The sequence below is a fragment of the Sorex fumeus genome, unplaced genomic scaffold (assembly GCF_029834395.1).
Source record: "Sorex fumeus unplaced genomic scaffold, SorFum_2.1 ptg000020l, whole genome shotgun sequence".
Classification (NCBI taxonomy): domain Eukaryota; kingdom Metazoa; phylum Chordata; class Mammalia; order Eulipotyphla; family Soricidae; genus Sorex; species Sorex fumeus.
In genome coordinates, this window is record NW_026606077.1 from 8,451,628 (window position 1) to 8,475,716 (window position 24,089).

The 24,089-nt window shown below is 46.1% G+C and overlaps 1 protein-coding gene across 2 annotated transcripts in view; it reads right to left on the reverse strand.

The window, feature by feature from the left end:
• ANXA7 (annexin A7) overlaps window positions 1-16,689 on the reverse strand; it is a 34,181-nt gene extending 17,492 nt beyond the window's left edge. Inside the window, exons 1-6 of one of the 2 annotated variants that reach the window (XM_056113360.1) lie at window positions 16,616-16,689; window positions 6,448-6,514; window positions 3,799-3,985; window positions 2,741-2,848; window positions 867-931; window positions 426-491 (exon numbers count right to left, since the gene is read on the reverse strand). In XM_056113360.1, coding sequence (XP_055969335.1) covers window positions 426-491; window positions 867-931; window positions 2,741-2,848; window positions 3,799-3,985; window positions 6,448-6,501 — 480 coding nt within the window. In that variant the 5' untranslated portion in view covers window positions 6,502-6,514; window positions 16,616-16,689. The remainder of the gene's footprint in view (window positions 1-425; window positions 492-866; window positions 932-2,740; window positions 2,849-3,798; window positions 3,986-6,447; window positions 6,515-16,615) is intronic. The other variant, XM_056113361.1, reaches the window with a different exon arrangement.
• Between the last annotated feature and the right edge of the window lie 7,400 nt (window positions 16,690-24,089).

The window sequence follows — 24,089 nt, forward strand, 5'->3', positions numbered from 1 at the left end:
AACCAAAACACATGACAAACATAAAAAAGAATAAAAGAGTATTAAAATGAGGAACTAAGAGGTGAGAGTATAGCTCAGTTTTACTGTATGAGGCCCTGGTTTTGATCCCGGGCACAAAAAATATTAAATTAAAATAAGATAAGAAACTACACTGAGACGGAGCAAAGATTTGATACACAAGAGCATTAAATATAAAATAAAATAAAAAGCTATACTGAGATGGTGCACAGGTTTATACACAGGAGAAATCCTAGCAAACATTTATTATTGCAAGAGATTAGCAGAATAGAAATGGCCAGACATTGATGACCATATTTAAAGCCCTTGTCAACCACAACAGGGGCCTAAAGAGGAAAGCGGTATGTGAGGAGGTGCTGAGAGGCAAGCGGAGTCAGAGACTGATGAGCAGCAGAACCCTTACTCACGTCACTGCTATAATCCAAAGAAACAGGAGAAAAAGCAGGATAGGAAGAAAAGGATTCTGTATCGATCTGAAAGGAGAGTGGAGAGTTAGGACGGTAAAACTGGAAAATAAAACCACATTATCACAGAGCAGTCAGCAATACCGATCAATCACCCAGGCACCCACGTTCAGTTCTAGCTGCCAGAAGGGAGGAGGAAAAAGAACTAAAGCCAAGGCCTAGAGCCCACGAGACTCTTAGAGAGCCGCACTACTGACCGTGAGCAGGGACCCACGCCCGCTGTCCACACCCCCTGACACAGAAGAAGGCCGAGCGGGGTAAGGCAGAGACCGCTACTGACCACCTCTCTGCTCTGGGGAAACGTCTATTGGCAGCAAGTAGAGGTGCCTTTGGGAGTATTACCCAGCTACTCAAACTAAAATTTGAAAAGTAGGAGCAAAATACCTGACTAGGGTAAGGAGCTTGTCCTCCAGGATACTGAGAAGGCATCTGTCCTCCAGGATAGCCACCTACATTTTGAAAAAATAAAAATAAAGCCGCAGGACTTACACGATCAAATTTTACATAATCAGATTTATTTCATATATAGTATTTCATCAACACTGCTATTTCCTGGAACAACTGGGAGAGTGGGTCTCACCAGCAGCATTGGGGACTACCAGAGCTGCACCCCATGATGTTGGAGGAGCCACGAGGTGCTGGGAGTTAAACTCAGGGCCCTGAGCAAGCACACACCCCACTGATCTCTTTCTGGCCATACTAACATAATTATGTTAGCATATTTTTATTACTGATTTTCAATCTTTTGAGGCACAGTGATTTATAATACTGTTAATGAGAGCGTTTTGTGCATAGAACATTCCAACACCACTCTCCACCAAAGTGTCCGCTTCCCTCGCTCATTGTCCCAGTGTCCCTCACTAAAGACCACCACCCACCATGTATAAACTCAGTTTACCAGTTGCCTTTGGTCATTTGTGCTTTTTCATATCTCACATATGAGAGAGCTCATTCTGAAACTATAATAAATTTTAAATAATATTATATACTCAATCTAAAACTAACTTGGCACTAAAGAACCAATAAAATTATTCCATGTCTTATTCTAAATTACTTCCTAACAAGGGGCCAGGGAAATGATTCAGAGGCCTGGGGCTCATGTTTTGCTAGTGGAAGGCACACATTCAATCCCCAGCACCACACACCCTGTCAAGCACAACTAGTCCCTGAGCACCACCAAGTGTGACTAAAACAGGGGGAAAGTAGTTATCCTAAGAAATAATAACTTGGGTTTTTTGTTTTGTTTTGTTTTGTTTTTTGAGGTGGGGTGCATACCCCGCCAGACTTATCCTGGCTCTGAACTCAGGGATCACTGCTGGCAGGCTCAGGGGACCCTGGGGTAAGTCAAGCAAGCGCCTTACCTGCTGTATACTCTCTCTCTGGCTCCAAAAATTACACATTTCAAAGAACTGATGTGGGGCCACGCTGGCAATGCAGGGTGCAGATGGGAGGCACCACAGAGCCAGAGCCAGAACCCAAGGCGCTCAGCCAGGCAGGACCTGAGCTCTCTCCACTACCTGAGCCACATCCCAGACTCCTCAACCATACTAAGCCCTGTGCATGGAAAGCATGCAGGAACACTGCTCTGATAGTTTCATTTGTGGTGAGAGGGCAGAGAAGTTTCTGAAGACTTCGCTTTTTAACGTAGGGACAGAATTTTTTTTTCTTAATTGAAAAAAAGAGAATCTTTATCTCTTAGTATTAAACTTTTCCATCAATATGAATGCATGATGAAACTATATTTATAGTTAGAGAAGCATTTCCTGAAGACTTTTCTTATTGAAAAGTAAGAAAAAGACTTTTCTCATTGAAAAGTAAGAAAAAGACTTTTCTTATTGAAAAGAAAAAGACTTTTATTGAAAAGTAAGAAAAAGACTTTTTTTTTTTTCTTTTTGGGTCACACCTGGCGATGCACAGGAGTTACTCCTGGCTTTTTCACTCAGTAATTACTCCTGGCGGTGCTCAGGGGACCATATGGGATGCTGGGAATCGAACATGGGTTGGCCGCGTGCAAGGCAAACGCCCTACCCGCTGTGCTATTGCTCCAGCCCCTAGAAAAAGACTTTTCTTATTGAAAACTTTTTCATATTTCTTTTCTTATTGAAAGACTTTTCTTATTTTATTATTCTTATTGACTTTTCTTATTCTTCCAGGTAAATCCCTGCTGAGGCATTTACCCACACAAAAGTAAAACTCTCTATGGAATCAGAAAGTTCAAAATAACAAGTTCTTCTTCCCCCCAGAAAAGGGATACCTACCGGGCAGTGGGACCTGCGCTGGGCCTCCATAGGCCTGTGCAGGCGGCTGCGGGTAGCCTGGGAAGCCGGCTCCTCCAGGAGGCGCTCCAAATCCCGGGCCTGGGGGAACTGAAGAGTCCAAATGATGAAGGTCATTGTGATTGAAGGAGTTAGAAAGACATCCACTCTAACAAAGGCGGAAGTATGCTAGGAATGCTATGACAACAGCTCTTTTCCCTCTTAGATAACTTTCTCACCAGCTCCTCCTCCTTGAAAATATAAATTAAAATGTTTTACTTAAAAAAAAAGAAAAGAAAAGAAAAACCCAAAACAGGGGCCAAAGAGAGAGGGCAGTGGGGAAAGTGATTGCTTTGAATGCATTCACCCAGGTTTGATCCCTGGCACCCCGCATGGTCCCCTGTGCACAGAAGGGATCCCTGAGCACAGAGCCAGATGTAACCCCTGAGCACAGCTGGATGTAGCCCCTCCCCTTACAAAAAAAAGAAGATGGAAGTAATGGCATAGCTGGTAAGGTGCTTGCCTTGCACATGGCAGACCCAAGTTTGATCCCCCGCACCCTGTGTGATTCCCCAGTCTCTGCTAAGAGCCATCCTGGGCACAGAGACAGGAGTTGTCCCTGAACACAGTCAGGTGTGGCCCCAACAGCCAGGTGTGACCCCAAAACAAAAAAACCATACACGCACAAAATTTCTTTACTTCATTCATTTTCCTCACTAACAATTCAGAAGAACAACCTCTAACTTTTTTAAAAGCTTTGGACAATACTATACTAAAGATTGCAGTCATACTAATGGAAGGGCCTTAATCAGTTCTTACGAGGACAAATAATCAATCTCACTGGTACACACTGATTTTGTACTACCAGGAGACGTATTCCAATTCCAGTAGAAACTTAGAGACTTTTTCCACTTTCATGTCCCCTGAAACCTTCCCTCCTTCTCTTGGCAAGCTATGGTGAAAAGTAAGCTCAGAGTCGATCTAAGTCATAGAGAATGAGGAGGGAGAAAGCAAAGTGCTCTGGCAACCCACTGTCCCAGTGTGCAGAGCCCGAAACTCACCTCCAGGATAGGCTGGAGCGCCCCCTGGCTGTGGGGCACCAGGGTAGCTTCCGGGGGCCGGATAACCTCCAGGGCCAGGATAGCCACTACTTGGTGCTGGGGGGTAGGCACCCCCTCCCATGGGAGGAAAGCCGCTGGGGTAAGGATACTGGCCAGGAGGCGGGAAAGAGGACTCCTGACCTGTAGGCTGAAAAAACAGGAACATTTTCAAATAAACGCGACTGTAGACAAAGAGGACTCAGCTGAGGGAAGAGCCTGTCGAGATCTAGCTTGACTTTCACAGATTAAAGGACCATGAGGACCCAGAGCGACAGCACCGCAGGGAGGGTGTTTGTCTTGCACACAGCCTCCCCAGGTCCCATCCTTGGCATCCCATATGGTCCTCTGAGCCCCACCAGGAGTGATCGCTGAATGCAGAGCCACGGGTAAACCCTGAGCACTGCTGGGCATGGCTCAAGGGGGGAAAGAAGCCAAGCAAACAAACAAACAATGGTCCCTTTGGGAGTCAGTGCCTATGCTAGTCTAGCAACATACCAGTTTGTCGGGACACCTGTCTGTCTGAACTCAGGTAAGTTTAACTGTCAGCCAGAGGAAGGTGTTTCTGTTTCTCTAGTTCTCTGTTTATTGCTCATATTTCTGTAGGAGGAAGATCCTCCATCTTAAAGAGAACAACTCAGGACTCTATTGCAACAAACCCGGGCCTCTTGCATAACAGAAAATAAAAGCAGCCTGAGTCACACCCTTGGGTGTGAAACTTGCACTGCCGTGCAGACCAGATCATGCCCGAGTGACAGAGATCACGATAGGGAATTTCACACTATTGACATTTTTCCTTCCGCAGCCAATAGCGAGACCCTAGTTCAGAGACCAGCGCCCTCTCCCAATGATGCGGACGGGAAGCCAATGATCGAATGGACACCACTTCCAGCGTAAACCCCTCTGGCCCAGTGTGGTCTGCCCCTTCCTCTCTCTCTCTCCCCCTGCCTATTTCTCTGCTGGAGCTGAGGACCAGGGGAGGACTCTGAGGAATTCAAGGGTGCCAAGCCATGGCAGGTGGGGCAGAGAACCTGAAACTCCAGGGAACAAAACCTCCTTCCACCATGCCACCCTCTCCCACTCTAAACCAATTTCCAGGAGACTGAAGGAAGCAAGAAATGAGGTTTTAATCTGATCATTTTTTTTCAGTGCCAGGAATTAGACCCAGGGCCTGGCATATGCAAGCCCAAGCACTCTACGCCTGAGTTATCTGCCAGTCCAGGTTTCAATGTTTTAAGCCGTAGGATGCTGGCATTAGGCCTGGGGCAGTGATTAGCTCCACGGGCTGAAATGCTGTCAAAGTCTCGTAGAGGACAAGGGGACCAGGAGCTCACTCATCATTCTCGTCTCTCATATGATAAATTCACAAATGAGATACAGTTTATATAAGGACACTCCCTTGATCATCCATCTCTATAGCCCCTGTTTCTATTCTCCCAGAGTTGGAAAGACGCCCTATAAATTTACATGTATGAAACAGAAATGCCCAATTCTCATGTACGCTTCATGTAGTGTCAGCAAAGCAGAGCCTGGTTGTACTTACAAAACATTTTTTTCTTAGTCTTTGGGCCACACCTGGCAATGCTCAGGTGTTATTTCTGGCTCTGCACTCAGGAATTCCTCCTGGCAGTGCTCAGGGAATCATATGGGATGCTGAGGATCAAACCCCGGTTGGTCACATGCAATACACCCTATTTGCTATACTATGGCTCTGGCCCCACTTATAAAACTGTTTATAGGGGCTGGAATGATGTAGTACAGTGGGTAGGGCATTTGCCTTGCATGCAGCCGACCCGTATTCAATCCCTGGCATCCCATATGGTCCCCTGAGCACTGTCAGAAGTAATTCCTGAGTGCAGAGCTAGGAGTAATTTCTACACATTGCCAGGTGTGACCCAAAATGCCAAAAAATAAATAAAATAAAACATTTATAAAATGTTCTCCACATATAAAATTATCAGAACTACAAAAACAATGGTTCTCTGGCCCACTGCAAATTTTTTATTGCGGGAGCGAGGTGTCACACTTGGGGATGCTCAGAGATTACTCCTTTCTCTGCATTCAGGAATCACTCTTGGCAGAGTGGGACCGTATGGTATGCTGGGGATCAAATCTTGATTGGGTGCATGCAAAGCAAATGCTATACTCTTTCCAGACCCAAGGCCCACTGCATTTTGTTATCTCTAATTCAACCCTTCTTATTTAATTGTAATGCAAAGGTTAAAAACTAGACACCCATAGGACGGATTTAGCTTATATATATGTTTTATTGGTTCACATCTGCATTAGCCACTTGAAAAATTAATTTTCAGCTTAAAAAATTGGGGCAGTTTCACATAAAATCCAGGTTTCTGGCTTTCTTTGCAGAAACAGAGTATATAGCACTACTGGGTCAGCTTCCTGCCTGTGCAGACTGGGTGGAGCAGAGTAGCCCTGGGCTCCCAGCAGGGGTAACAAGTGCTCTCAGGGTCCCCACCACTCCCACCTTCACTCAGTGGCCTTAGGCACTTGATTTAATGATCCCTCTAAGATCTCTAAGATCCACGGACTTGTCTACACAATACCTGTTCCAAGCACAGGAGCTATTTTAGTACTTCAAGTGGCAATACTTACAGGATATCCGGGAAAGGGGGGGTAGCCAGCGGGAGGGTAGCCTGGGTATGACATTCCTGCAACGACACTAAAAACAAAAAGTCCTTTGTTAAAAGGGTTTAGGTTTCTGAAAATATATTATTTTTTTTAAATGAAATGCTTTAATAAAGATCTGTGATTTACAAAGTTGATAGTTGAGATTTAGGCATCTGATATTTCAATACCAATCCACCACCAGTGTCAATTTCCCTCCACAAGTGTTCCCAGATTCCCTCCCTACCCCAAGACCCATCCTATCCTGCCTCCTCGACAGGCACATCACAAAGTTCCAGTGCGGCCTAGATCTCATGTTTTCTGTGTGGTCGAGTCTGTGTTTTTGTTTGTTTGTTTGTTTGTTTGTTTGTGGCTTTTTGGGTCACACCTAGCGATGCACAGAGGTTACTCCTGGCTCTGCACTCAGGAATTACTCCTGGCAGTGTTCGGGGGACCATATGGGATGCTGGGAATCGAACCCGGATCGGCCGCGTGCAAGACAAACGCCCTACCTGCTGTGCTATTACTCCAGCCCGAGTCTGTGTTTTGGGTATCAGGTGACACTCCTCTCCCATATCAGCAGGATGACGGGAGCCCAGATGCCTGTTCACCCATTGCTTCCTGCTCTCTTTCTCTTCTTATCCCCCTGATTTATTTTCTTCTCTATCCTTCTCCTCTCTAAACAGAGGTCAAGGGTGATTAAGGTATCCCCCTTTATTACTATACATTGAAAATACATTTTTATAGAGTTATTACCTAGGTTCAGGTTCAATCCTGGCACTAATATGATCCCCTGAGCCCACCCAGGAGTGATCCCTGAGTACAGTTGGGTATGGACCCCCAAAATGTGTGTGTATCTGTATACACACACATATACACATACACACTTATATGTATGCTCACAGATACACATAAAGACACTAGGACACTAGGACACTAGTAACTCAGAGTTACTCCTAGTTTTGTGCTCAGAACTGAGATCTTGTGGGCCAGAGACGTAACCAGAGTCAGCCACATGCAAGGCAAGCACCTCACTGCCTATATTATATTTTCAGACCCAAAATATACCTAAGAGTCTGGCTCGTTTTCAAATGAAGATATCAGGGGTACAATAAAGTCTATAAAAAGCTTTCTTTCAACAGCTTCAATAAAGGATAATATGGCAAATGTTCCAGCTTAATTCTCCTCTTGACAAAAATTGTTGTCACTTAACCATAACGCCCAAAGAGGTGGAGGGAGAGAGAGAGAGAGAGAGAGAGAGAGAGAGAGAGAGAGAGAGAGAGAGAGAAAGAGAGAGAGTGTGTGTCTGCCGTAGACAGGGTGGGGGCTGGAGGGAAACTGGGGCATTGGTGGTGGTAGGAAATGCACACTGGTAAGGGACGGATGCTGGAATATTATATGACTGAAATCCAACCGTGTATCTCACTGTGAGTCCCGGCAAGCTACCGAGAGTATTCGATATGCCAGACACAGTAACAACAAAGTCTCCAATGGAGACGTTACTGGGCCCGCTCGAGCAAATCGACGATCAACGGGAGGGCCTTCCTTCCTTCCAAAAATTAAATAAAAAATTTAAAAAATTGGCCCTTCTGAATACTTTTAGGCTATTATATTGAGAAAACACTGAATAATTTTCTTTAAGCCAAGTATTTTTTCATTTAGATCTATTTTGTAAATATAAAACCTCTTAAGCTCTGGGAATGTGGTTCAGTTATATATGCAGCATAGGGATGAAACTCTAAGTTCAAATCCTGCCTCCAAAAAAAGATTTTTAAAGATTCATTTTATTGGGGCTAGAGCGATAGCACAGCGGTAGGGCGTTTGCCTTGCGCGCAGCCAGCCAGGCCAAGCCGTGTTTGGTTCCTCCGCCCCTCCCGGAGAGCCCGGCAAGCTACCAAGAGTATCTCGCCCGCACCGCAAAGCCTGGCAAGCTACCCGCAACGTATTCGATATGCCAAACACAGTAACAATTGTCACAATAGAGACGTTACTGGGCTCGCTCGAGCAAATCGATGAACAACGGGAGGACTGTGTTTTTTGTATATTGGGGCTGGAGCAATAGCACAGCTGATACGGTGTTGTTTGCCTTGCACGTAGCTGACCCCAGGTTCGATTCCCAGCATCCCATATGGTCCCCGTAGCTACCGCCAGCTGTAATTACTGAGTGCAGAGCCAGGAGTAACGCCTGTGCATCGCCAGGTGTGACCCAAAAGCCCAAAAAAAAAAAAATTCATTATATTACGGTCATGGTCCTCCCGTTGTTCATCGATTTGCTCGAGCGGGCCCAGTAACATCTCCATTGGAGACTTTGTTGTTACTGTGTCTGGCATATCGAATACTCTTGGTAGCTTGCCGGGCTCTCCGAGAGGGGCGGAGGAATCGAACTCGGCTCGGCCATGTTGGCTGCGTGTAAGGGCTGCAGTAATAGCACAGCGGTAGGGCGTTTGCCTTACACGCAGTCATTATATTACACAAATGGAAAATGTGTATACACATTTTTTGTGTATGTTTGTGTGTGTTTGTTTCCAACAGGTACTTTTTTTGGAGGGGCCACACCCAGTGATGCTCAGGAATCACTCCTGGCTCTGCACTCAGGAACCACTCCTGGCAGGGCTCAGGGGATCATCCAAGATACTGGGGATAGAGTCAATGAACGACAAGCACCCTTCCTGCTAGACTATCTCTCCAGCCCCAGCAACGTACTTTCTTTTCTAAAACTTTTATTGAGGGCTGCTAAGGATCGAACCCAGGGCCCTGTAAATTCAAAGCATGAACTGTGTCACTGAGATCCATCCCTTGGCCTCCCTTTTTAAACTTTTGGTTACAGAAAATGTCAAACCGATTCAAAATTAAAGATAATAGTATAAAATGCCATCTAGTCATAAATTAGCTGTAATAATTATTGATTCATGGCATTTTTTATAGTTTCACTCACTTCCTATGATCTATTGGGTTGTTTTGGACCAAATCCTAGACTTTGTCATTTTTTTTTTTTTTTTTGCTTTTTGGGTCACACCCAGCGATGCACAGGGGTTACTCCTGGCTCTGCGCTCAGGAATTACCCCTGGCGGTGCTTAGGGGACCATATGGGATGCTGGGAATCGAACCTGGGTCGGCTGCGTGCAAGGCAAACGCCCTACCCGCTGTGCTATTGCTCCAGCCCCTAGACTTTGTCATTTTAAACCAACATATATATCAGTATATTATATCCCTAAAAATATAAGGGCTTAAAAAATTAAGATATTTATAGCATTTTATTTAGTTATTTATTTTTTTGCTTTTTGAGTCACACCCGGCAATGCACAGGAGTTACTCCTGGCTCTGCACTCAGGAATTACCCCTGGCGGTGCTCAGGGGACCATATGGGATGCTGGGAATTGAACCCGGGTCGGCCGCGTGCAAGGCAAACGCCCTACCCGCTGTGCTATTGCTCCAGCCCGATATTTATAACATTTTAAAAACATACTTATATCACGAATGTGTCTTAAAATTTCCAATTGTCTTTGGCGAAGGGGCTGGAGCATTCTAGCAGTGCTAGGGGGGCCATGTGGTACAGGGGCTCAAACCCAGGGCTTCTACATGCAAAACAAGTGCTTCCTCCCTTTGTACCATCTCCTCAACCCATTAATTGACTTGGGGTGGGGTGTGTGGTATTGGGGGGCACTATGATATTTTCATACTCATTTATAACAGCTATCAAGTCATCAATCTACATCATTTGGTGTGTGTGTGTGTGTGTGTGTGTGTGTGTGTGTGTGTGTGTGTGTGTATTTTTCCCCACACACCTGGTGATGGCCAGGGCTTACTTCTGGCTCTGCTCTCAGGGATCACTCCTGTAGGTGCTCAGGGGAACATATGGGATGCTGGGCATTGAACCCAGGTTGGCCTCAAGGAATGCAATTGCCCCATCCAGAATACCATCTCTCCTGCCCTGATCTATGTCACTTACCTCAGCTTACTCTAACCTACATTATCTCAAATTTCCATGCATCCAATGTTTTCATTCATAAGTACTTAAATATATTACCTGTAAAACGATGGAAACTCTTATTTACTTATTTTAGTGTTTTAAAACCTTTGTCACTTGATTCCTGAGATTTTTTTTAAATATTAATTTTAATTTCATTGAGTCACTATGAGATGGAGCATTACAAAACTGCTCATGACTGGGTCTGAGTCATATTATGTTCCAACACCCATCTCTCCACCAGTGTGATTTCAAGATGGAAACTCCTTTAAACTATAAACATTTAGTCATTCAGCATTGCACAGCTAACTTAAAACAAAAGTAAATAAATCACTGTCACTGTCACTGTCCTCCGTTGTTCATCGATTTGCTCGAGCGGGCCCAGTAACATTGTGAGACTTGTTACTGTGTTTGGCATATTGAATATGTCACGGGGAGCTTGCCAAGCTTTGCCGTGTGGGCGAGATACTCTCGGTAGCTTGCTGGGCCGGGCTCTCCGAGAGGAACGGAGGAATGGAACTCGGGTTGGCCATGTCAGCTGCGTGCAAATAAATAGGGAGGGGAATATTAAAAACAACACCCTTAGTCTGAGCAAATATAAAAATGTCATCAGTAGCAGCTGAGAAATAAGACATTCCCCTGCACACAGTTGACCTGGGTACGATTCCTGGCACCACATATGGTTCCCTGAGCCCCACCAGGAGTAATCCCTGACCACAGACCCAGGAATAAACCCAACAACAAAACATCTTTTGTGATCAGATGTACCTGACAAATACACAAAAAGTTTATAATAATTTATTTATCATCTATTACAAAATGCTATGCTAAGACTGGGAAATAAATGCTGGGTTTAAAGTGTTTGAAATAGAAACACTGGTAGAGAAACAAAAATGATGTCACTTGGGAGGACTGGAGCGATAGGACAACCGGTAGGGTGTTTGCCTTGCACATGGCCAACCCAGGTACTATTCCCAGCATCCCAGATGGTCCCCCGAGCAACGCTAGGAGTAATTCCTAGGTGCATGAGCCAGAAGTAACACCTGAGCACCCAGGGTATGACCCAAAAAGCAAAAAAAAGAAAAGATGTCACTTATTAATCCAAAAAGTTGAGCATAATTATAAGCTGGACCATTACCAAAACAGAATAGGAAGGGGCAAGTTTAGAGAGAGGTCAGTTAGGAAGCCTTCAGTATTGGTATGGAATTAAATATTCATCAATGCCCATCAGGTCACTATTAATAACCCACATCTGCCAATAGTCCCTCTACTTAAATTACCCATTGCCCCTGTAGAGTCAGTAACCCAATATTTTTCTTTCTCTGAAATGCCGCTCCTGATCTTATCATGTCTATTTTCATGGCCATTTCCTTAGCTTGGGTTTTCATCACCCGATGCCTACTCTACCAACATTCCTTCTCCATTACATCCATCATTATACTCTCACCCTTCAGCTTCCTGGGGAGCATACCAGGTGAACTTTCTTGCCATGCTGCTCTTGTTTTTACTCTTCAGATCCAAGATCCTCAATGACAGATGTTAAAGCAGCAAATAAAAATTCCTTGGCCTAACAGCCCTCCTTAGAACTGTTTCCAGTTGATCTCCAGATAACACTAACACTAATGTAAAGTCCCTACCACTTGAACCATCCCCAACATTCTTTGCATAAGCTGTTACTACTATTAACTGCTTGGGCCCTCGACCCTGGGCTCACTCCACTTACCTGACTTACCTAGCACCTATCTTTTCTTTCCCTTCTTCGAACAGTGTACTAGTTAAAACAGCAAATCTTAAACTTCACCTCTATTTACCACCTAAGGACATTTTAAAATACAGATTTTAGGGAGTGGAGCAATAGGACAGCAGGTAGGGCACTTGCTTTGCACAAGGCCGATCTGGTTAGATCCCCAGAATACATCTGGTTTTCCTGATCCCCCGAGGAATGACCCCTAAAAGCAGAGAGCCAGGAGTAACCTCTGCTGGTGTGGCCCCAAAACAAAAAAAAAATTCCAGAATTGAGCAATTGAGAATTGCCCAAAAAGCAATTGAGAATCAGGGATATGATCAAGTGGTAAAGTTCCATAACTTAAATTACCCATTTAAGTTATGAAAAAGAAAGTCGGAGCTCCGAGAGGGAATCTGAAAACTCCCATTCTAAGCTTCCAGGTAATGCTACTGCTGCTGGTCTATGAATCATACTTATCTGTGTTCGTTTGTTTCGGGGTTACACCCATCGCGGTGCTCAGGGCTTACTTTTGCTCTGTTCTCAGGGATCATTCCTGACTCTGCACTCGGGAATCACTTCTGGACCAAATGGGGTTCCGGCAAAAGAACCCGGATCGGCCGGGTGCAAGGCAAGTTAGCACCTTAACCCTTGTACTCTCTCTCCAGCCCCGAATCATACTTTTATACTGGAATATTTCTCGATCTAGCATTTAATTTTCTAAAACTTCTCAAGTATGTAGGGGCTGGAGCAAAAATCCAGAGGGTAGGGTGTTTGCTTTACACACAGCTCACCCAGGTTTGATTCCTGGCATCCCATACGGCCCCCTGAGGTCGGCAGAAGTGATCTCTGAGAACAGAGCTAGAAGCAAGCTCTGAACACCGCTGAGCGTAGGCCACCCCACCCCCAAATTAAAAAAATAATAAAATTTCTCACGTATTTGGTTCTTTTCCTCAACACATCAGCAAATGATTTGTATGGATTTGATATCAAGATATCCCCAAAGTCTAATTCAACTCATTAGATAATAAGTACAGTTTTAGGTTTTGACAGAAAGATGAAGAAAAAAGTACTCTGCATTTTAGTACATATAGGAAAATGAGAATAAACTTAAGTTCTAGTATTCCTCAAGAATAGGCATAGGGGGCCAGAGCAACAGTGCAGGGGTAGGGTGTTTCCCTTGCACGCAGCCAACACGGGTTCAATCCCCGGTATCCCATATGGTCTCCCCAGCACTGCCAGGAGTAATTCCTTAGTGCAGAACCAGGAGTAACCCCTGAGCATCGCCGAGTGTGACCCAAAAAGAAAAAAAAGAAAAAGAATAGGCACAGGGCAGAAGCCAAGAGCTTTCTAAATTACGAATGAATGGGAGTGGGGTCAGGAGATGGCTCAGGGGTAAGCGCCTGCCTTTCAAGTATGGGGCAGTGAGCGCCATCCCTGCTGCCACCACATGCTGAGTGCGATGGTGGCAGCCCTGCTGTCTGCCATCCCAGGAGGATGCCAATTTCTAGTAGCATTGGAAGTGAGCAAGTTTTAGCGACTCCGTCTTATTTGTGCCTTAGAGTCACTCTCCCTCCTTGTCCCTCCAGCCTAAGAAATGATCTTATGCTGTGTGTCTGGTGTTACACAGGTTCTTTACAGACAGTGGTGGAAGCAATGGGCTCAGATCCCTCCTAGGTGTGTTTTGTTTTGTTTTTTGGGGATCACACCTGGCGATGTTTAGGAATTACTCCTGGTTCTGCACTTAGGAATTACTCCTGGAGTTCCTCTGGAGACCATGTAGGATGCTGGGGATCGAATCCAGGTCGGCCACGTGCAAGGCAATTGCCCTACCGCTGTGCTATCACTCCGGCCCCTCTGGGTTCTTAATCAGGTCCAAAGACTCTCTTCTCCCGGGGACAGGTCACAGAGAACAGACTGACATCCTCCAAGAATCCAGCACCCACCAACACCAGCTCAAACAGCCCCTGAAGCCAACCCCCTCCTGCTCCACCCATCACCGGACATTCCTTCTCTCTCCCCAAACCATCATATATACATCCCTAGCCCCCACCTGAATAGGAAGATGACTTTTCCTTTTTTGTTGTTCTTGGCCCACACGCAGCTATGCTGAGGGCTTACTCCTGACTGTGCTCAGGATCACTCCTGGCAGGCCCATAGCGGATGCTAAGAGATGCTGGGGATCAAACTGGCTTGGTACATGTAAGGCAAACGCCCTACCTGCTGTGCTATTGCTACAGTCCCCGTTCTTTTGTTTTGTTTTTGAGACATGAATCCTCAAGTTACTAACCCTGGAATAAACTCTTCCCCCCACCCCCATATCAATTCTCAGTGCCTTAAAGCGGTGAGTACCCAAACTTGGGTTTGGTTACCAGTGCACCAGCAATTTCCAGTTGCATCCTAAGTGTGGGCATGTGAGCACAACAAAAAATATTTGTGAGCACTCTCTGCAGTCATATGTGCATCTCCCTGCAACATGTGTGTGAGCACTAGGGCAACCACCAACAGCGAGTATCACAAGCAAGATCGGCCTGCAGTGTGGGAGCGAGCACGTGACTGCTGTTATTGCGACAGTACCAGAAAGAGGGAATAAGAGAACGGGTGGGATATCCTGAGTCACAGTAAAGCTAGTAAAAAAGATAATAAGAAAACTGGTCCAGTCAGTTCTAAAGGAGCAGTGTAGGCAAAGATGTAAAAAATAGGAACAGACTTCAATTGTTCTTCGCTTTCCTCTGTATGCCTTGTTGGTACAGACATAAAGGAGGGCCAGTGGTAAGGACAGACAGATGGACCAAGGACAAAGGGGTCACAATCAAAAGAAAGGAGAGAAATCTGAAAATTATTCACAAAAGAAGTTAATAAATGGAAAGGTAAAGGGCTGGAGAGAGTGCGGGGTGCTTTTCCTGTATATCGTGGCTGACCCGGGTTTGATCCCAACACCCCATATGGTGACGTCTGGATTAAAGATAGCCCTATGATGACATGCTTTGGTGTTAAAATTAGGAACCCCTTTTTATTCATGTGTGAAGACAAAACAGGAAGGAACAATACAGCAAGGACCCCTGCAACAGGACAGTGGGTTAAGATGCTTGCCTTGCACCCCGCCAAGTCAGGCTCCTTCCCTGGCACCCCATTTGGTCCCATGAGCACCACCAGGAGTGATCCCTAAGCACAGAGCCAGGAGTTAGCCCTGAGCACCTCTGGGGGTGGCTCAAAAATAAACAACACAAAGAATACAGTCACAGGGCTGGAGTGATAGCACAGCGGGGAGGGCGCTTGCCTTGCACGCGGCCGACCCAGGTTCAATTCCCAGCATCCCATAAGGTCCCCTGGGCACCGCCAGGAGTCATTCCTGAGTGCATGAGCCAGGAATAACCCCTGTGCATCGCCGGGTGTGACCCAAAAAGAAAAAAAAAAAAAGAATACAGTCACTAGGAGAGAGAACGTAAAATAAGATTTACTTTTCAAAGTACCTCCAGCCTCCTTTGGAATTGTGCATGTTAAAAGATTATTTTGAAAAATGCGACCCAACTCCAGGGTTAGCTCAAAGAAGCATTCAACTTTGCCCAAGTAATAGCATCATTACGCTGGGGAATCAGTTTTACTTTCCTTTAGTTTGTCTGTTTGGGGGCAACCCCTGTCGGCGCTCAGGGCTCACGTCTGGTGGCTGGGCTGGGGTCGGCTGCGTGCAGGGTGAGCGCCTTAACCCATGTCCTGTCTTCCCGGCCCAACCTCTGTTTTGGATCGTCACTACGGTAGCAAGTTTGCAAAGATCAGAAAACCACTCTGGGTTGTCCCACGGAGCTCCACCCAGTGAGTCAGCTCCCAATAGGGTGGGTCCCACTCGGAGTCTCGGGGCTGGCCTGGCGCCCACGAGCCCGGGAGGCCGTCGGGGCCGGCGACGACACGGAGCGGACAGGAAGGCGGCTGGAGGTGGCCTGAGCGGGGGCCGCAGTTTCCCCAAAACGTGCCCCTTGGTCGGTTGGGGGGCCAGGACGGCAGCCCCGCCCCGCGAACCCCGAGAAGCGGCTTGAAGTTGGCGGCGGCCGCGAACGGTGCCCCCAGCCCGCGATCTCGGGCTGCAAAGTCCTGCCCGTCGGGGGAGGCACGGGGTCCCCGGAGGCGGGGGTCGGCCCGGCGCCCCGCGAGGAGGCGGCGACCCGGGGCGTTCCGAGGTCGGGGGCACTTCGCGCCTGTCCCTCCCCGCGGCTCGGGCGGGGTGAGCGGGCCCGGTGCGGCGCCTGTCCCGGGCGGGGCGCGTGGGTCGCGCCCACCCGCCGGACCCCCGGCCGGGAGGGGCCGAGGGTCCCGCATCCCGCCAGGTGCCCCGAAATCCGCTGTGTCACCGGCACGTCCAGCAGCGGGCCGCTGCAGGGTCGCCTCCCGCGGGCGCGGCGCCCGGCCCCGGGCCGACCCCCGCCCGCCCGCCCGCCCGCCCCGCAGCCCCCCGCGGCGCCCCTGCTCACCTGAGCCCCGAGCGCGGCGTCACGGCCCGGCCCGGTCGCCGCAAGATGGAGCAGGGGGTGGACCGGGGCGGGGCCGGCGGCCGCCCAGCCCGTAACGGGGCCGCCGGGGCTCGCCCTGTCCCCGCCCCGCGCCCTCGCTCTGGGCTGGACCCCGGGTGGGACTGGCCCCCGCCCGCTTCCAGGGAGCTGCGGGCACAGAGCCGGGTCTAGGGCGCGCGAACTGCAGCGCTCCGGGCGTTCGCCTGGCAGGCGGCCCACCCGGGATTCCCGGAGCGCAGGGCAGGAGTCAGCCCCGAGCATCGCCGCCCGACAATCAAAAAGAAACCAAGAGTGCTCATTCCAGAGTGAAAAAGTCTCCGGTAACAGTGGTTCTCACAGTGGGGTCCTCTGGCCCAAGCCGCACCCCCAGGAAACGTGTTACAAGGGGCACACTCGCGGCCCCACCTTAGAACTGCCGACTCCGACTCCGACTCCGGGTGGAGGCCAGGATCTGTCGGAACAAGTCGGTCCCCACCGGGGCACTCAAGCTTGCGAACCTTCCAAACCCGCCATCTAGTCCTCTAGCGACTTTTCCTCCCCCTCGGGGTGGGAGAGTGGATGGAAGTTCCCAGCGGGAACGAGTAAACGCAGTCCTGGTCCCCGGAACACTGCTGGCAACGCCCCGCCCCGCCCCACGGAGAGCCAACAGCCTCTCATCAATATTCACCTGTATAGGTTCAAAGATGTTTTCCATATCAAAATTTTTTCCCCCTTTTTGTACATTTGATTACTTCTTTTGCACCCAACTTTTCAGACCTTTAACAAAAGTCCATCACTGGCTCATTTAACAGTGGAATCAGGACATGAGTGTTGAACTTAGCTGTAATTTAACCAAATAATTTAGCAAAAACTCTGAGTGGTATTTATCGTCCACAGAGTTCTACTGATGTAGACCCTGAGGTGCTCAAAGTTTGCTCCTGGCTCTGTACTCAGTAACTCCTGAAAATGCTCCAAGGACCATTGACTGTGTCGGGGATTGAACTGGGTCTTCTGCTAATCCCTGTAGTATATATCTCCAGTCACCTTTTTTCTTCTTTGGGGGTGAGCAGGTTGTTTGTTCGGTTTAAAGAAGGCAGACTGGCAGGGGCAGGGCACTGTTATTCTGATTTTTTTTTCTTTTTGGGTCGCACCTGGCTATGCACAGGGATTACTCCTGGCTCTGCACTCAGGAATTACTTCTGGCGGTGCTGGGGAACCATTTGGGTTGCTGGGAATTTAACCCGGGTTGGCCACAGGCAAGGCAAATGTCCTACCTTGCTGTGCTATGGCTCAAGCCCTGATTTTTTTTTTTTTTATGTAGGAGTACTGCTATTTATTCAGACACTGGTTAGCTGATTGAATTGGGCATGAACTCCACCTTACTTTTATTTTTCATTTTTTAAAAATAACTTTATTTAATCACCGTGAGAGTAGTTACAAAGTGTAACCGAAAGCTTTGATTTTTTTTTAAAGGGGGCAGCAGGCCAAGTAAGTTCGGGAACCTCTGGCCTAGTGTTTACACATGTATATTTTCGGCATACTGTTTTGCTCCCCAAAGGACATATGGCTATGACAGGATACCTTTTTGACTGGTCTTCACTTTCCTTCCTCCACCTTCCAAGTCATTAAGCTCAGGTCAAGATGTCTTTCTGTCCAAACAAAATGAGCTTGTGCCAAATACACCAAGATTTCTCAAACCCTTGTGATTGCTTCTGCTAGGAATATGTTATCTCATCTGCTTATGTATCTCAAATGCAATCCACCACTTCAGAGAGGTATTTCCTGAATATTGTAGCTTTGCTGCCAGCACTTCTACTGGTTATTCATACTCATTACCATAGACAATTTTTTTTTCTTTTTGAGTTACACCCAGCGATGCACAGGGGTTACTCCTGGCTCTGCACCCAGGAACTACTCCTGGAGGTGCTCAGGGGACCATATGAGATGCTGGGAATCAAACCTGGGTTGGCCGCGTGCAAGGCAAACACCCTACCCACTGTGCTATTGGTCCAGCCCCGACAATTTTCTTCATAATGCTTAGAAGCATCTGAAATTTTATGTGTTTACAAATATTCTCCCTGAGAGTAACAATATCCCTGGAATCTAGTGGTTCAATAAACATTTGATTGAGTATCGTTAAGAAAACGAAGCCAACCATTTAATCTGGTGATCAACTAAATAAACAGATTTGGCTCTAATTCTGGATGAAAAGTTGGTTCAGATAGACATGCTGAGAGGAGATATGCTAGAGTCTGACAAAGAAATATCATATGGAATTTTTAATGCAGTTTTGAAAATACAGTTTTTTCACTTCATAGGCTGACTTTAGAAAAATATATTGTGATGTCCTTATGTTAATCTTATGAAACTGTGAACACTCTAAGGAAAGTAACTCCATATTTAGCGTGCATCATTTTTATTAAGAAATTTTTGTTGCTTTTAATGTGTGGAATCACAATCAGTAACCAAACCATGGAGAGAGTTCACCTTCCTGTTCTAGCTACAAAAATGTCATTTTCTGTTTATTTGTTATAGTCAGAAATTATTCCCATCTTTCCATATCTACTTTAGGTAACAGCTATATTATCTTCATTATCTTCTAAACTGTAAAAATGTTATAGCTGGTTTTTCCACTGTCAGACTATCTTACATAGTACTGTACTGTCAGTTGAGTTTATTTGTTACTGGACAAAGTTCAAAATCGTATATACTCAATAATAGCTACTATTTATTAAGTACATACTAAGTACAAGGTAGTTTCAATAGCTTACCATTTTCTAAGATTAAAATATATTTTTGGCATCAGCTTTACTGTTATAATTTGCTCCATAATGTGTGCAACTCACTGATTTTTATTATATCCAAGAGTTGTACCAATACAATTTTAAAACATATCACTCCAGAAATAAACTCCTTATCTTTTACCCATCATCCTCAATGTCTGAACCCTGTCCTGCCAGAAATATATTAATTAACATGGTTTCAAGGTTCACTCATGTTGCAGCATTTCATTTTATCTTATGCTTCAATATTTACTATACTGTATTTAATTAATACCCTTTACTCATCTACATTATCATAAATTCAATCCAGTCCCAGTCTTCCTTCCTTCTATACTTTATACCAATCCCCCAATGTACCCTAAAGTACCTCCTATGAATTTCTGCCTCCAAATTTCTCCTGTTTCTTCCTATCAAAATTCAACTCCTGATACCACACACACACAGAATTCTAACTCACAAAGCCTTCACTACTATTCAGCAAAGTAATCTCTTTTCATTGCACTGTAATGTTTTAAACAATTGATGTATCATTGCTATGCTGTTAATAGCACTAATGTATAGTTGCAGAGCTATAACAATACACCAATCCTTTCACCAGTGTTTCAAAATCATTATCCCCACTGTCCCTGCCTTCCCCACTTGAACTTTCCTTATTCCCAGTTCTATTAATCATGTCTCAGGGTTTGTTTCCACTGGGTATTGTCTAAGCCACATTTCTTTGCCACATACAAACAATATAATCTGGTCTGCATTTTTTTTACTCTCTGACTCACTTGACTTCACATGATTCCCTCCAATTCTAAGTTGCAGTGAACTATAAGATTTCACCTTTTCTCAAAACTGACGGTTATTATTTCATTATACCAGTTTCTTTATTCATTGTCTGTTACTGAGCACTTGAATTGTTTCCAGATCTTGGCTAATGTAAGTAATGCTGTGATGAGCATAGGTGTATTTCCTTTCATATGAATGTCTTAAGTTCTTGAGTAGATTTCCAGGAATAGAATCACTGGGTCATATGGAAGTTCTACTCATAATGTTTTGAGAGGTTCCCAAACTTTTCTGAAGAGACTGAACAGCAAGAGGACACTGATAGTAGGAGTTGCTTTCCTACCATGTACCCACCAGAACTTACTGTTTTGGGTATAGACTGGAATATCAGAAACAAGTACTGCTTCTGATACAGACTATTCTCACCAGGGTGAGGTGATATCTCATTGCCATTTTGATTTGCATTTCCTTGATAATCAGTGACGATGAACGTTTTTCATATGCTTGTTGGCCATCTCTGTCTTCTTCAACTAAGTCTCTGTTCCTCTCTTTCCCATTTTTTCTTTTTTGTTGCTGTTCTGGGGCCAGACTTGGAGGTGATCAGGGGCTATTCTTAACTTTGTGCTTAGGAGTGACCCCTGATAATGCTCAGAAACCATAGGTAGGGCCGAGGATTCTAACTGGGGCTGGAGGGTTGCAAGGCAAGTGCCAAAACCCCTACACTATTATTCTGGTCCCTCCCCATTGGTTCTCTAAGCTTTGAGAGTGCTCTAATACATCTTGGATATAAGCACTAATCTCTTTCTTTTTTTAAAAAATTTATTATTATTAGTGAAACACCATGAGGTACAGTTGTAGATTTACAATTTTTTGTGCTTGGGTTTAGATTATACAATGATCAAATACCCATCCCTCCACCAGCACTAATCTCTTTCATGTATCTTACTCCACATTATACTTCGTATACAGATCATCATCTATTAATCTATCTCTATTATTTCTTTCCTATGTTCAGCATAAGGACTATGCTTTGGGGCTGGGAATATAGCTCAGTGTTGGAGTAGCTGAGGGCAAGCTTGTCTAAATTTCCAGCAATGACAACAACCACCACCAAAAAAGAGAGAAAAGAAAAATGATGTGTCTTATTTACATTTTTTTCTATGTAGGAGTACTGTTATTTATTCAGCCACTGATTAGGCTGATTGAATTGGGCATGAACTTCACATATTTACTTTTCATCTCCCCAATGCCCTATGCCCTAAGATAGAACCTTTCAAAGAGTATGTACTAATGAGACGATTTGAATGAATCAATGAATCTGAACATTACTCATACTAGCTGGGGCAATAAGAACGTATGTGTGTGAGGGGTTGATGAGGTGACTCAGTGATGACTGAGACCTCCCACGCATGAAGCCTGGGTTGAAATTCCAACACAGTTGAAAATAAATAAATAAAGGGGTATGGTGCTGCCAGCAGGTCAATCTGTACCTATGAGGCGATGGCAGCCTGATGGCACCTTCAGACTTTCAGATACCCCAAAACTGCTGCTGTGCCTTTGGCCAGACCCCAAAAACTTGGGGCAAAGTTTACCAAGAAAATAAATGGCCAAAAGTTAGGTATGTGGGAGACACACTCACAAACCACCTCCGGCTCAGCTATATAATTGGAGGCATGGCCCCTCCGGTTCCTGATCGAACTGCTTAACGGCCATGATCCCAGAGACTCAGAACCCAAAGGCTTTTGGCAGAAATGCGTCCTGTTCCTGCAATAGGTTACTGATGCTGGGCCACTCCAGGTGGAAATAGGTTTCATGCCTTGGCCTGTTCCCCTTGGCGGCCTGGTGACTGCCATCCTCCAGAGGCCACTGGACAGTCAGGTTTGGGCCTGCAGTGACGAGACATGTGGGGGCCTCACCAGATGGGGGTGGAACAGGCCCTTACCTCCCGATCCCAGCGAGACCCCAAGTCGCCCCCTATAGACAGCCTCTCTGGTTCCTGATCAAGCTGATTAACCCAGAGGCTTTTGGCAGAAATGCATCTGGACCACATACAAGGTGGCCGCCGCCTCAGAGCTTATTGGAAAGCCAGGTATGAGCCGGCGGTGACGGGGCAACTGCCGTCTCATGGGAAGGGGAGCGGTACCGGCTCGTCCTTCACGCCCTACCGAGGTCACAAGTTGTCCCCCACTAGCGGCTCTCCGGCACAGCCATGGCTCCAGAGACAAAAGGACTTAATCCAGAGCCCGGGAGCTTGCGGCAGAAAAGTGAATGGATCATGCGTTAAACTATGGTGCCATGCCTCCCCGGGTGGGAAAGGGTGTTGCTCCCTTCTGCCATTTCCCCCTCCCAGCAGCAAGTTGGTTGCCGCCTCAGAGCTTATTGAAAAGCCAGGTATGAGATGGCAGTGGTAGGGCAACTGCAGTCTCATGGGAAGGGGGGCGGTACCGACTCATCCTTCACGCCCTACCGAGGTCACTAGTTGCCCCCCACGAGTTGCTCTCTGGCACAGCCATAACACCAGATGCACAGAAACCAATCTCGTAATTATCTGACTCTTTGCAGAAATCCAAAATTCATGCAGCCACGATAGCGGCCACACGACATTATATGATTCTCATAACCAGCTATAGAAGACAAAGTATTTCACAATGCCTTTTCAGCAATTCTGATTGTTGGGGGGGGGGGATTCTAAACAATAATGGTGCATCTTTTGTCAAAATAATGAATGTAATCAATGTAGAGAAGAGTTAAGTAGAAATCATCTGCCTCACAGGCATTGGGAAGGGTGGGAGGGGGGTACATTGGGGTTCTTGGTGGTGAAAAATGAGTACTGGTGAAGGGAAAGGTGTTTGATCCTTGTATGACCGAGACTTAAATCTGAAAGCTTAGTAACTTTTCCCACAGTGATTCAATAAATAAATATAAGAAGAAAAATAAATAAATAAAATTATGAAAAAAATAAATAAAAGAATCTGAGTGTAAGTAAATGGTGAGAAAGGGGAAGTATGAGGGGGTGGAAGAACTTGAAAAGCTTGGAGGAAAAATGAGTAGGGAAAACCCTAATCCTGATGGTGTGATATGTGATGTGATAAGGGGTGGCATGAGACAGGCTGTGGCAAACAGGAAGACCCAAACTGAAGGCTGCTGTAAATTTCTCCCTTGGCAAAAGAAAACCTGCAATGTTGAGATGTTCTGTGTAGATAGTAGTGTGGAGCCAGTAAATAGAAAATAATACAAGTAACTTTAAGAAGCTGCAAACTAAGTTTATTGCAGTACAGATTAGCTTGCAAACAACTTGGATACATTCAAGTCAAGTCTGATATATTCTGGGACATATCATGGTCCTGTTGTTCATTGATTTGCTCAAGCGGGCCCAGTAATGTCTCCATCGTGAGACTTGTTGTTACTGTGTTTGGCATATTGAATATGTTATGGGTAGCTTGCCAGGCATTGCCGTATGGGCGAGATACTCTCGGTTGCTTGCCGGGCTCTCCGAGAGGGGCGGAGAAATCGAACCTGGCTCAGCTGGGCCGGCTGCGCGCAAACCAAACACCCTAGCCCACCTGGGACATATAAAGTATTAAAACTGGTGCCAGAGATGTAACTTAGTGGTACAAGGCATGCCTCAGTTAAATGAGATCTGGGTTTAAACCAAGTACCAAGAAAGAAAAAAAATTACAACTGAACAACCTGGACAAAAAACTGCTCGAGGGTCAGAGGTGCCTGGGGCGGGGGGAGGGGGAGTGGGGGGGGGGAGGAGGTAATCATATATTTATCCAAAAAAAAAAAGAGTTGAGAAATAAAACAGCATGGCACTTCTCCCATCATGCTCCCAATCACTCCCCTGACTGCCATTTTGTTGTTGTTGCTATTGTGTTGGGCCAGTGCTCAGGGTTTAGTCC